We start from the raw sequence: 12,594 nt of genomic DNA, 5'->3' as shown, positions 1-12,594 counted from the left end.
TAATTATCTTGAAAATGTGGTTGTTTTTACTGTTTAATTAAAGACAAAATTAGAAATACTTTTTTCTTAAAGCAATATATATATATATTATTTATATACCTATTTTTCAGTAGCTTAATTAATTGTCTTTAATTTAAAATACAGTAATTATTTAAACCATGTCAATAATCAAGTAATTGATTATTTTAAATGTTAAAACTTTTTAGAACAAGAAATAATTTTCAACTTCTCGCGGATTATTTTTCTGTCACATAAACTAAAACGACACATAAATACACACTTGTCTGTTGATAAATACACACTTGTCTGATAAAAACACGGGAGTCTTCGATCATGTTTCGTACAAATTTATTCAGCATTTTTAAGAATAAAAGATGGTCTTAAAATATGTAGAAACGTCAGTTTAAATAAACCTTTTTCGGGAATAATGAGTAAACATGACACTGTCAAATAAAAACAAAAAACCATCACAGAACAATTTTTTCTTTGTACAAAACAAAACACTTTACAAAAAAGAAAAAAACAAACCGGGTTCACAAGCTAGAAAACAAAACTATAAATAAAAGTGGTGTGTGACCCGCACAGTCATCGTCACTAAGTGATGGGAAGGAAAAAAAACTACCTTTTTTTGTTTCAAACTGACTTTCTACAAATTAAGTGTAAACATTTCATGAAGCGTTTTTTTTCTCCACCCGGACCCGGTCCTGGAGCTGGTCCTGGAAACACACCCGGACCCGGTCCTGGGACCCGGTCCTCGCGCGCGCCTCGGGAGATATGGCATCAAATATAAAGTCATGATTGACACTCGTCATAAAAGCCTCTTTTTTTTTTCTCTTGCAATTGCAATTTACTCTGTTGGACTCTCGGGTCCAGGACTCTCGGGTCCAGGACTCTCGGGTCCGGGACTCTCAGGTCCGGGACTCTGGACGAGTCAGTAGTTCAAGTATCCATGAGTCCGGGCTCAGATGTGGGTCAGGGGTAGCGTCCCGTTGACCCCGGTGCCCGCGCTCTGGTAGTGCGGGTGCACGCTGTGTAACCGGGTCCCCTGGAGGCCCGCGTGCTCGGCGCCGTCCCCCCCGGGCGGCAGGTACATGCTGATCATGTCCCTCAGGTCCCCCAAACACGCGCGCTGGGAGTGCGAGGTGATGGCGGGCGGCGGCGAGCTGGGCTCACTCTTGCACACGGAGGCCATGGTGCTCATGCCGCCCCCCTGCGAGTAGGCGGCGGGGGACATGGAGTAGGTGGACGCGGCGTTCATGTAGGTCTGCGCCGAGGACATCATGGGGTACTGGAGCCCCGCCATCTCGTAGCGGTGCATCTGCTGGATCTGGGGCGCGTTCATGCCGGGGTGCTGCGGGTACCCCAGCTGGTCCTGCATCAGCGAGTACGCGCTGTTGCTCCAGCCGTTCATGTGCGCCGCGTACCCGTCCATCCTCTGGCCCACCGACACCGCGCCCCCGACGGACGCGCCCCCCGGCGCCAGCAGCCCCCCGCTCAGCGAGTACTTGTCTTTCTTCAGCAGGGTCTTGGTCTTCCTGCGGGGCCGGTACTTGTAATCCGGGTGCTCCTTCATGTGCATGGCGCGCAGGCGCTTGGCCTCGTCGATGAAGGGTCTCTTCTCCGCGTCCGTGAGCAGCTTCCAGTCCGCGCCGAGCCTCTTGCTGATCTCGGAGTTGTGCATCTTGGGGTTCTCCTGCGCCATCTTGCGGCGCTGCCCCCGCGACCACACCATGAAGGCGTTCATGGGCCGCTTGACCCGCTCCTGGTCGCTGACGCCGCTCTTGGTTCCGGGCGCCGAGCTGCTGTTCTGCGGCGCCTTGAGCTCGGTCTCCATCATGCTGTACATCTCGGAACTTTTTGGTTGCCGGTTCCGAAGCTGCTGCCGGAGCCGCTGAGCAAACAAGAAGTTCTGGAGACGAGAAAACAAAAAAAGCCAAAGGGTTGCAGGTGCGAGTCTGCGAGCTGCCGGGTCCTGCTCTCCAACTCTAGTCTGGAACTTGTTCGCCGAGCTCGGGTGTTTTGAGGCCCCGCCGGGAGCCGCGCACGAGGGGCCGTGACGGCATAGTAATGAGCGGCTCTCAGCCAATCACAGCGCGGAGCCGCTCATCCAGCATTCTGACCAATCAGAGCGCGGCTCGCGGTGTTTTGGTTCGAGGAGGAAGTTTTGAGCCATGAGAAGAATCACATCTAGACTCGCACGTCAAGTAAAACCTCGGGTTTTCAACTTTAAAAAAATAGTTTTTTAATATTTAAACGTTGATTTAATGAAATTTGACGTCATTCAGTGTTTGACAAGTTTCATTATTAAATATTTCCACATCCTCATCAAACTATTTAAAAACACATCATATATATTTTTCTAATCAACGATTTTGCTCGATATGCCATAATTATAATATAAATATCATGTATTTTTAATTAAACTAACTTTTCCCACATTTATAATTTAATCGGGTTTCATGTGAATATTTAATTTATTTAATATATTTAGAATGAATTATTATTGAAACTGATGTTTTGATTCTTCCTCACAATATTTGTTACAATCAAGACGAATTCTAAAATGTAAACAAACTCTACAGTGTTGTGACAGCAAATATAATACGATGTAATTACATGTAAGTACTACTGTAATATGTATCTGCTTCTTTCAGGAGTAATATGGTGTGTTTTTATATTTAGATTTAATGTTTTTTTTTCTAACGTTACATACATTTAAATAATTACAAGACATTATATCATTTATTTTTCAATGACGCTTCATCGAAAAAGTCGAAATATCTAGTTTACTTTGTTATTAAATGTTATTTTAAACTAAAACAAAATGTACACCAGATCGAACTATGTTGACATTTTACACGCTTTTATTTATATTTAAAAAAAAGCTTTAATATCGATTATGATGTGATTTAAAATCTAGTACTTTAATTTAGTATCATTAAATGAACGTACTTTTATCATTTAAATACACACGAGATGTCGGGACTTGTTCAGACTCTGATGAGGTCCAGGGTCATGTGGTCACTGAGAACAAGTCCTCGCTGTGAACCAAACTTTTAATACTTCAGCGCCCTCTAGTGAGCGACACCGGAACCGCCTGCGAGTCCCTGAGTAACCGAGAAAAAAAGAAGCTTTTTTCTCTTAAAACATTTGAAATGAAACGTTGATGTTTCTTCAGTGATTCAGGATCTGATCCGCAGACGAGCAGACACGAGGCTCGCGACAGAAACCGAGACCCTCATCGAGACCCTCATGCTAATGTGCCTGATGGGCCATCGAGACCCTCGTCCAGACCCTCATCGAGACCCTCGTCCAGACCCTCCATCAACACCTCCGGGATCTGCTGCCTCTCCGCGGGACTCCTCAGGTTCGTGCATATTTTTATTAGGGGGGACAGTGAGGGGTCTCACGCGCACACACACGCACACACGCACACACACTAAGGCCGTGACATGTTTAAACTGAGCAGCGACAGATTTTAATCTGAAACTAAAATGATTTTTTTCTCGAATCTTTGATGGATTCACTAAATTAAATATAAATAATAATCGATACAAACGCGTGTTTCAAATTATTTATTCGATGTTTATTTACTTGTGGATTGTATTTATATTCTTTTTATTGTACTTTGTCAAACCACTGGAATTAAACCTCATTATAATCGATCGAAAACATGTTTTAATCGAAATGTTAATAATAAGGAAACGCAATAATAGTCGTTATTTTCAGTTATTAAAGAAATGTAATCTTGATTTAACATTTGTTTTGAACACATCAGGTATAAATAGCGTTTATTTAAATCATTGCAATTAAACAATATATAGTTTTGCAAATGAGTAACAAAAACAATATATAAAACGTCGTAAATAACGTCACCTTTATTTGATTTATTGGTTTTCTGTAGTGTTTTTATCTCCAGGTTTTTCAAAGACGCTGATTCTGTAACGTTTTAATGTCAATAAAACACGTGACAACGATGAATACTCGGAACTTTAATTCGTGTAGTTTATTTTAAATCATGCATTTTTTTCCAGAATGAGACACAAATATAATAAACACATTTTAATTCGATTACTTTTATTTTCTAATCAGTTATAATTGTTAAAAACACATGTTGTACTTTGTAAATTTTATAAACGGTTAAATCAAAACATGTTTCAAATGTAAGTTCGTTTTGACGAGCTTTAAATAAAGCTTTAATTCAATATAATCTCGGTATATTTTCAAGTAAATATTTTACAAATAATTCATAACATTTAAAATAAAAAACATCCTCGAGTTCCGATCAAACCATGTCTGTGACGCAGTGAAGCAGATCTTCTGGTCCCGCGCGAAGTCAAAGGCGATGGAAATAAAACCTGAATCATGCTCTCGGTCGAGGGTTTAATTCCCTCCATCAAGGGGCGGATCCGCGCCGCGAGCGCAATAAAAAAACTGCGCAGCAATTAGCGCCGCTTTTAATTCCGCGCGCAGTTATTTGTTTATCTGCGCTGATCTCAAACTGATCCCTTGTAATCTGCTTATGGAAATGGACCGGGAGCGCAGGGGGGAGGCAGGGGGAGGCAGGGGGGGAGGCAGGGGGGACACCAGGAGGAACCCGCGGTTCGTAATGAGGGCTTCTGTGCGGCTAATTTCCTCATTAGGGCCGGAGACCACCAGCACTGAGGGCCGGGGGCTCTCAGGCCTGGAGGAGCCGCCGTGGATGCTGGGAAATATGTGGACCCCGAGGAGGAGGATGATGATGATGATGATGATGGGAGGAGGAAGAGGAGGAAGAGGAGGAAGAGGAGGAGGCGCTCATTAGCAGCTCGATCGCTCTGCGCATGTGCAGGAAAGTACGTCAACCTGTCAATCAATCCTAAAGAAAATGTTTCTAAACACCTGTTGATTTTCACTAAAACGTTGATTTTAATTTAATTAATGATGTCAAGTTGCTGAGTTAAATAATGTCTTACATTTTAACTGAATTAAATTATTTTATCAATTAATCAAAACAAAATTAGTTCTTAATTAAAATCAATGTTTTTATTTTTTGAGTGACATTGATCTGTGTTTAAAATAACCTCTGAAACAAATAAACAACAAAAGTAAAAACAAATGATAAACGTGTTTAAAGTTTATTTGAAAAATAAGAAATATATCAGACGGTGAGTGTTAACAGTTAATTATTTTGACATAAATACTGAGAAATCAAAATAAAATAAATTAATCAACACATTTAAGGTTAAAACAACACATTTAAAATATGACTTTAAATAGTGAGAAACGTCTGGATTTATTCAACTGACGTGCGACGGTTGCTGGAGATGATTGACAGATGGAAGAAAACGTTGTAAAAGTAGAAACTGAGTAAATGGATTTCTTGAAACATGACGAGAGTCTAAAGTGTTGAAGGTTGAATCCTTCGCTGCCCTTGAGCAAAACACCTCCTGACGTGACCTGAGTTTGCTCTTGTGAGGCGTCGATGGATCCAAACGATACTTTTATTTGCTCAGAGTTTTAAGACGGAATTAAAACCTTTTCTCCGACTAATGTCGCACAAAAGAGGCTTTAATCCCACTATTGACGCCAGTTCAATCCCGAGTGTCCACGGCTTCAATGGAGAGACTTGAAGAGACTCACATCTGCCTCGCACACATTAACTACACATTTATTACACATTAATGACACATTAATGACACATTAATGAAACACTGATGACATACTTATGACACGTTTATGACACGTTTATGACACGTTTATGATGCACTTATGACACATTTATGAAATGTTTATGACACACTTATGACACGTTTATGACACATTTATGACACGTTTATGATGCACTTATGACACATTTATGAAATGTTTATGACACATTTATGACACACTCATGACACAGTTATGATACATTTATAACACGTTTATGACACATTTCTGACACAATTATTGTGACACATTCAAGTGAACTATTGACACATTTATGACACATTTATGACACATTTATGACACATTTATGACACACTAATGACACATTAATGACACATTTAGGGCACATTTGGGACACAATTATGACACACTAATGACACATTAATGACACATTTAGGACGCATTTATGACAAGTTTATGACACATTTATGAGACATTAATGACATATTTGGACACATTTATGACAAGTTTATGACACATTAATAGCACATTTATGACACATTTATGACACACTAATGACACATTAATGATATATTTTGGACACATTTATGACACACTAATGACACATTAATGACATATTTTGGACACATTCATGACACATTTATGACACGTTTATGAAACACTTATGACACATTTATAACATATTTATAACACACTTATGACACATTTAGGACACATTTATGAATCATTTATGACACATTTATAACACATTCATGACACATTCATGACACATTAATGACACATTTATGACACATTCATGACACATTAATGACACATTTATGACAAGTTTATGACACAATTATGACACACTAAAGACACATTAAAGACACATTAATGACACATTAATGACGCATTTCTGACACGTTTCTGACACATTAATAGCACATTTATGACACATTTATGACACACTCATGACACATTAATGACATATTTTGGACTAATTTGTGACACATTTGTGACACATTTGTGACACGTTTCTGACACGTTTCTGACACGTTTCTGACACATTTGTGACACAACTATTGCGACACACTGAAGTGAACTACTGACACGACCGACTCACGCCTCCGAGTCTCTAACCTGCATCCTGTGGAATCAATAACTTATTTTTGTCTCGGCCCACTGACTGGCTACGAGGCCTTTGAGCAAAGCAATTAACAAAGAATGGTTTTCAATTACCGCCACAATGGAATGTGTCTCATTAAGATTCGCATGATTTTTGGGGGCCAGGAATGCAAATGAAGATGCGATTTGCGCTCGCTCTGCTGTTCCCTTTGTGTGGCGTGAATACTCGGCGTCCTCCCACTTCCACACGCAGGTAAAATAATATTCACGCTTCATTTGGGAGAATAAAAGTGGAGCCATTATCACCCTTTTGTGTACAGAGGAGTGTGTTGGTCCTGCTGACACCGTGACTCGTGTGACCCCCGAACAATGAGCAGCAAATTAAATCAAGGTTTTCAAGGCTCGCGTTTCTTCTTAGTTTAACATCAGTTTCACGTTTGCGATTGTATTTAAATCATTAAAATAATATATTTTTAAATCATGGCAGATATTTTTTTAACATTTTACTTACAATCTAAAAATGTTTTTTTCATCATCTATGATTTTATTATCTTTTCAGAATTTTAACAAATAGCTTTTAAATATAAATTAAATTACATTTTTAATCAACATCTTCCGACAAACAATCTTTAAATTATTTTGTTACTAACATTTTTTATCTAAAATGTTTGGTTGTTTCTGAATAATTTATTTTATAAATCATTTCTAATCTACACACACACTTTTAAAACGAATTAAAAATTATAAATGATAAAGTTTTCTTTAAAAACATTGAAATCAAATGTACATTATTGTCACCGACATATATTTATATGTCGATAATTCACTTGACAATATTATAAAACATAGTATCTTTATTAAAAATACTTCATTAATAAATAATCAAAGCTTCTCATGGTAACAATTATGATTTATTTATATTATATAATAATGAATATTTATAATAAACTCTTTCTTGTGATAAATATTTCAAGTTGTTGTGAATCTTTTGATGTCAGTTTGTGTTTAATCCACACGTGTGCGACGCAGGCGAGTGTGTTCTCACACACACCATTGATCCCAGTATTGATCCGTGTGTGTTTTGTTTCTTGTGTCAGATTTATAAACTCACCGCATCTCGCAGGATCCTCGGGAGGTCAAAGGTCAGTCATCAGGTGCAGGAAACAAACGTCACTCAAACCTTCGAAGGAAGAAGAAAAAAACAGACTCAGCAGAGATTCATTGATTTTTTTCTCGGCAGGGTACAGGAGGGCTAATGGAGAACACTGCATTCCTTCCTCCGGAGCCCAGCCGTCATTGTGTGGCTCGGAGGGAATCGAACCTTGACGCTCTCGGCAGCTCCGGCTCCAGGAATGTAACTGTCGCACTTATTGAGCTTGTAAAACAACAAGCATGAAGATGTTTTCCTGCGACTCCAGCCTGGCTTTCTCCCCGGCAGCCCAAGCATGTCCTTCCTCATTATCCGTGTGTGTGTGTGTGTGTGTGTGTGAGTGTGTGTGTGTGAGTGTGTGTGAGCAAGGCCAAGGTTGCGACACACACCCGGTGTAATCTCTTTAGCGACGAGCAGACAAGGCGTGACCACCCGGCGCTCCATCTCACTTAGAGGAAGAGTTTCTCACTCCATCACCTCCAGCTTGTCGTCAATTAGAGCCGCAAGTAAACACAAGTGCACTCGTCTCACTCCCCCTCATGGAGAGCAGCCGTGATCTGGCCACGGGCTAATGAAGCCGCGACGAGTCGTTTCCCTCGGATCGAGAGCCTCGACTCGAAAACATCTGTGAGTCGTTAGATGATCAAAATCATTCAAGTCTTTTCACTTCTTCATTCAAGTCTTTTCACTTTTTCATTCAAGTCTTTTCACTTCTTCATTGAAGTCTTTTCACTTCTTCGTTCAAGTCTTTTCACTTCTTCATTCAAGTCTTTTCACTTCTTCGTTCAAGTCTTTTCACTTCTTCATTCAAGTCTTTTCACTTCTTCGTTCAAGTCTTTTCACTTCTTCATTCAAGTCTTTTCACTTCTTCGTTCAAGTCTTTTCACTTCTTCATTCAAGTCTTTTCACTTCTTCGTTCAAGTCTTTTCACTTCTTCATTCAAGTCTTTTCACTTCTTCGTTCAAGTCTTTTCACTTCTTCATTCAAGTCTTTTCACTTCTTCATTCAAGTCTTTTCACTTCTTTTTCACTTTTTCCTTAAAGTCTTTTCACTTCTTTTTAAAAGTCTTTTCACTTCTTTTTTAAAGTCTTTTCAGTTCTTCATTCAAGTCTTTTCACTTCTTTTTTAAAGTCTTTTCACTTCTTCATTCAAGTCTTTTCACTTCTTCGTTCAAGTCTTTTCACTTCTTCATTCAAGTCTTTTCACTTCTTCGTTCAAGTCTTTTCACTTCTTCATTCAAGTCTTTTCACTTCTTTTTCACTTTTTCCTTAAAGTCTTTTCACTTCTTTTTAAAAGTCTTTTCACTTCTTTTTTAAAGTCTTTTCAGTTCTTCATTCAAGTCTTTTCACTTCTTCATTCAAATCTTTTCACTTCTTTTTCACTTTTTCCTTAAAGTCTTTTCACTTCTTTTTAAAAGTCTTTTCACTTCTTTTTTAAAGTCTTTTCAGTTCTTCATTCAAGTCTTTTCACTTCTTTTTTAAAGTCTTTTCACTTCTTCGTTCAAGTCTTTTCACTTCTTCATTCAAGTCTTTTCACTTCTTCGTTCAAGTCTTTTCACTTCTTCATTCAAGTCTTTTCACTTCTTTTTCACTTTTTCCTTAAAGTCTTTTCACTTCTTTTTAAAAGTCTTTTCACTTCTTTTTTAAAGTCTTTTCAGTTCTTCATTCAAGTCTTTTCACTTCTTCATTCAAATCTTTTCACTTTTTCATTCAAGTCTTTTCACTTTTTCGTTCAAGTCTTTTCACTTCTTTTTAATTTTTTCCTTAAAGTCTTTTCACTTCTTTTTTAAAGTCTTTTCAGTTCTTCGTTCAAGTCTTTTCACTTTTTCATTCAAGTCTTTTCACTTCTATTTTCAAGTATTTTCACTTCTTTTTTCAAGTCTTTTCACTTCTTCATTCAAGTCTTTTGACTTCTTTTTTAAAGTCTTTTCACTTCTTTTTTCAAGTCTTTACACTTCTTCTTTCAAGTCTTTTCACTTCTTCATTCAAGTCTTTTCACTTCTTTTTTAAAGTCTTTTCACTTCTTTTTTCAAGTCTTTACACTTCTTCATTCAAGTCTTTTCACTTCTTCATTCAAGTCTTTTCACTTCTTTTTCACTTTTTCCTTAAAGTCTTTTCACTTCTTTTTTAAAGTCTTTTCACTTCTTCATTCAAGTCTTTTCACTTTTTCGTTCAAGTCTTTTCACTTCTTTTTCACTTTTTCCTTAAAGTCTTTTCACTTCTTTTTTAAAGTCTTTTCAGTTCTTCGTTCAAGTCTTTTCACTTTTTCATTCAAGTCTTTTCACTTCTTTTTTAAAGTCTTTTCACTTTTTCGTTCAAGTCTTTTCACTTCTTCGTTCAAGTCTTTTCACTTCTTTTTTAAAGTCTTTTCACTTTTTCGTTCAAGTCTTTTCAGTTCTTCTTTTAAGTCTTTTCACTTTTTCATTCAAGTCTTTTCACTTTTTCATTCAAGTCTTTTCACTTCTTCGTTTAAGTCTTTTCACTTTTTCATTAAAGTCTTTTCACTTCTTCTTTTAAGTCTTTTCACTTTTTCATTAAAGTCTTTTCACTTTTTCATTAGTCTTTTCACTTCTTCATTCAAGTCTTTTCACTTTTTCATTGAAGTCTTTTCACTTTTTCATTCAAGTCTTTTCACTTCTTTATTCAAGTCTTTTCACTTCTTCTTTTAAGTCTTTTCACTTTTTCATTCAAGTCTTTTCACTTCTTTATTCAAGTCTTTTCACTTCTTCTTTTAAGTCTTTTCACTTTTTCATTCAAGTCTTTTCACTTTTTCATTCAAGTCTTTTCACTTTTTCATTCAAGTCTTTTCAGTTCTTCTTTTAAGTCTTTTCACTTATTTTTCACTTCTTCGTTCAAGACTATTCACTTCTTTTTTCAAGTCTTTTCACTTCTTCATTCAAGTCTTTTCACTTCTTCATTCAAGTCTTTTCACTTCTTTATTCAAGACTATTCACTTCTTTTTTCAAGTCTTTTCACTTCTTCATTCAAGTCTTTTCACTTCTTCATTCAAGTCTTTTCACTTCTTCTTTTAAGTCTTTTCACTTTTTCATTCAAGTCTTTTCACTTCTTCATTCAAGTCTTTTCACTTCTTCATTCAAGTCTTTTCACTTTTTCGTTCAAGTCTTTTCACTTCTTCGTTCAAGTCTTTTCACTTCTTCGTTCAAGTCTTTTCACTTCTTCGTTCAAGTCTTTTCACTTCTTCGTTCAAGTCTTTTCACTTCTTCGTTCAAGTCTTTTCACTTCTTCGTTCAAGTCTTTTCACTTCTTCGTTCAAGTCTTTTCACTTCTTCGTTCAAGTCTTTCACTTCTTCGTTCAAGTCTTTTCACTTCTTCGTTCAAGTCTTTCACTTCTTCGTTCAAGTCTTTTCACTTCTTTTTCACTTTTTTATTCAAGTCTTTTCTTTTCTTCATTCAAGTCTTTTCACTTTCCGTTCAAGTCTTTTCACTTCTTCCTTCAAGACTTTTCACTTCTTTGTTCAAGTCTTTTCACTTTTTTCATTCAAGTCTTTTCACTTCTTCATTCAAGTCTTTTCACTTCTTCGTTCAAGTCTTTTCAGTTCTTCTTTTAAGTCTTTTCACTTCTTTTTTCAAGTCTTTTCACTTATTTTTCACTTCTTCGTTCAAGTCTTTTCACTTCTTCGTTCAAGTCTTTTCACTTTTTCATTCAAGTCTTTTCACTTCTTCGTTCAAGTCTTTTCACTTTTTCATTAAAGTCTTTTCACTTTTTCATTAGTCTTTTCACTTCTTCATTCAAGTCTTTTCACTTTTTCATTGAAGTCTTTTCACTTTTTCATTCAAGTCTTTTCACTTCTTCATTCAAGTCTTTTCACTTCTTCTTTTAAGTCTTTTCACTTTTTCATTCAAGTCTTTTCACTTTTTCATTCAAGTCTTTTCACTTTTTCATTCAAGTCTTTTCACTTCTTCTTTTAAGTCTTTTCACTTATTTTTCACTTCTTCGTTCAAGACTATTCACTTCTTTTTTCAAGTCTTTTCACTTCTTCATTCAAGTCTTTTCACTTCTTCGTTCAAGACTATTCACTTCTTTTTTCAAGTCTTTTCACTTCTTCATTCAAGTCTTTTCAGTTCTTCTTTTAAGTCTTTTCACTTTTTCATTCAAGTCTTTTCACTTCTTCATTTAAGTCTTTTCACTTCTTTTTTCAAGTCTTTTCACTTTTTCGTTCAAGTCTTTTCACTTCTTCATTTAAGTCTTTTCACTTCTTTTTTCAAGTCTTTTCACTTCTTCGTTCAAGTCTTTCACTTCTTCGTTCAAGTGACTGCAGCAGTGTTTCTACTCCGAGTCTCTCCCAGATGTCGTCTCTAAAGACGTCTGGACATCTTTCTTAACAACAACTTCTATCTTTCCTCTCATCACACGACATCCATAAATAAACATTAAATCTGCTTTGAATCTCACGTACTTTAATTTAAACTATTTTCTAAGTTTCACATCTGGATGAGCAGAAATAAAGTCAATCTTCGAGTATAAATATATCTATTTATATTCTTTTGAGACTTTCAACCACCTCGAGAAAAAGTAAATGAGTAAATAATTATTATTTATAAAGATGTTTCTCGGACCAGAGTCACAAAACAACACACAGTTAAACTACTTTAAAAGGATCGGAGAAATGTGAGTTCTTCTACTAGAGCCTCATACACTTTCACTTTTTTCATTCACTTTTTTCTCCTACT

The 12,594-nt window shown here is 36.9% G+C and overlaps 1 protein-coding gene across 1 annotated transcript; it reads right to left on the bottom strand.

Moving 5' to 3' along the window:
• Nucleotides 1-331: 331 nt before the first annotated feature.
• On the bottom strand, nucleotides 332-1,995 carry sox3 (SRY-box transcription factor 3). Its single transcript, XM_087798713.1, has one exon. It carries the CDS (start codon nucleotides 1,844-1,846, stop codon nucleotides 962-964), a length of 885 nt encoding a protein of 294 aa, XP_087654839.1. The 5' UTR covers nucleotides 1,847-1,995; the 3' UTR covers nucleotides 332-961.
• Between the last annotated feature and the right edge of the window lie 10,599 nt (nucleotides 1,996-12,594).

This window comes from Callionymus lyra, chromosome 9 (genome assembly GCF_982586985.1).
Source record: "Callionymus lyra chromosome 9, fCalLyr1.hap1.1, whole genome shotgun sequence".
NCBI classification, from domain to species: domain Eukaryota; kingdom Metazoa; phylum Chordata; class Actinopteri; order Syngnathiformes; family Callionymidae; genus Callionymus; species Callionymus lyra.
The sequence above is the reverse complement of the archived record's forward strand: the minus strand, read 5'-3'. Positions and strand labels throughout refer to the sequence as shown.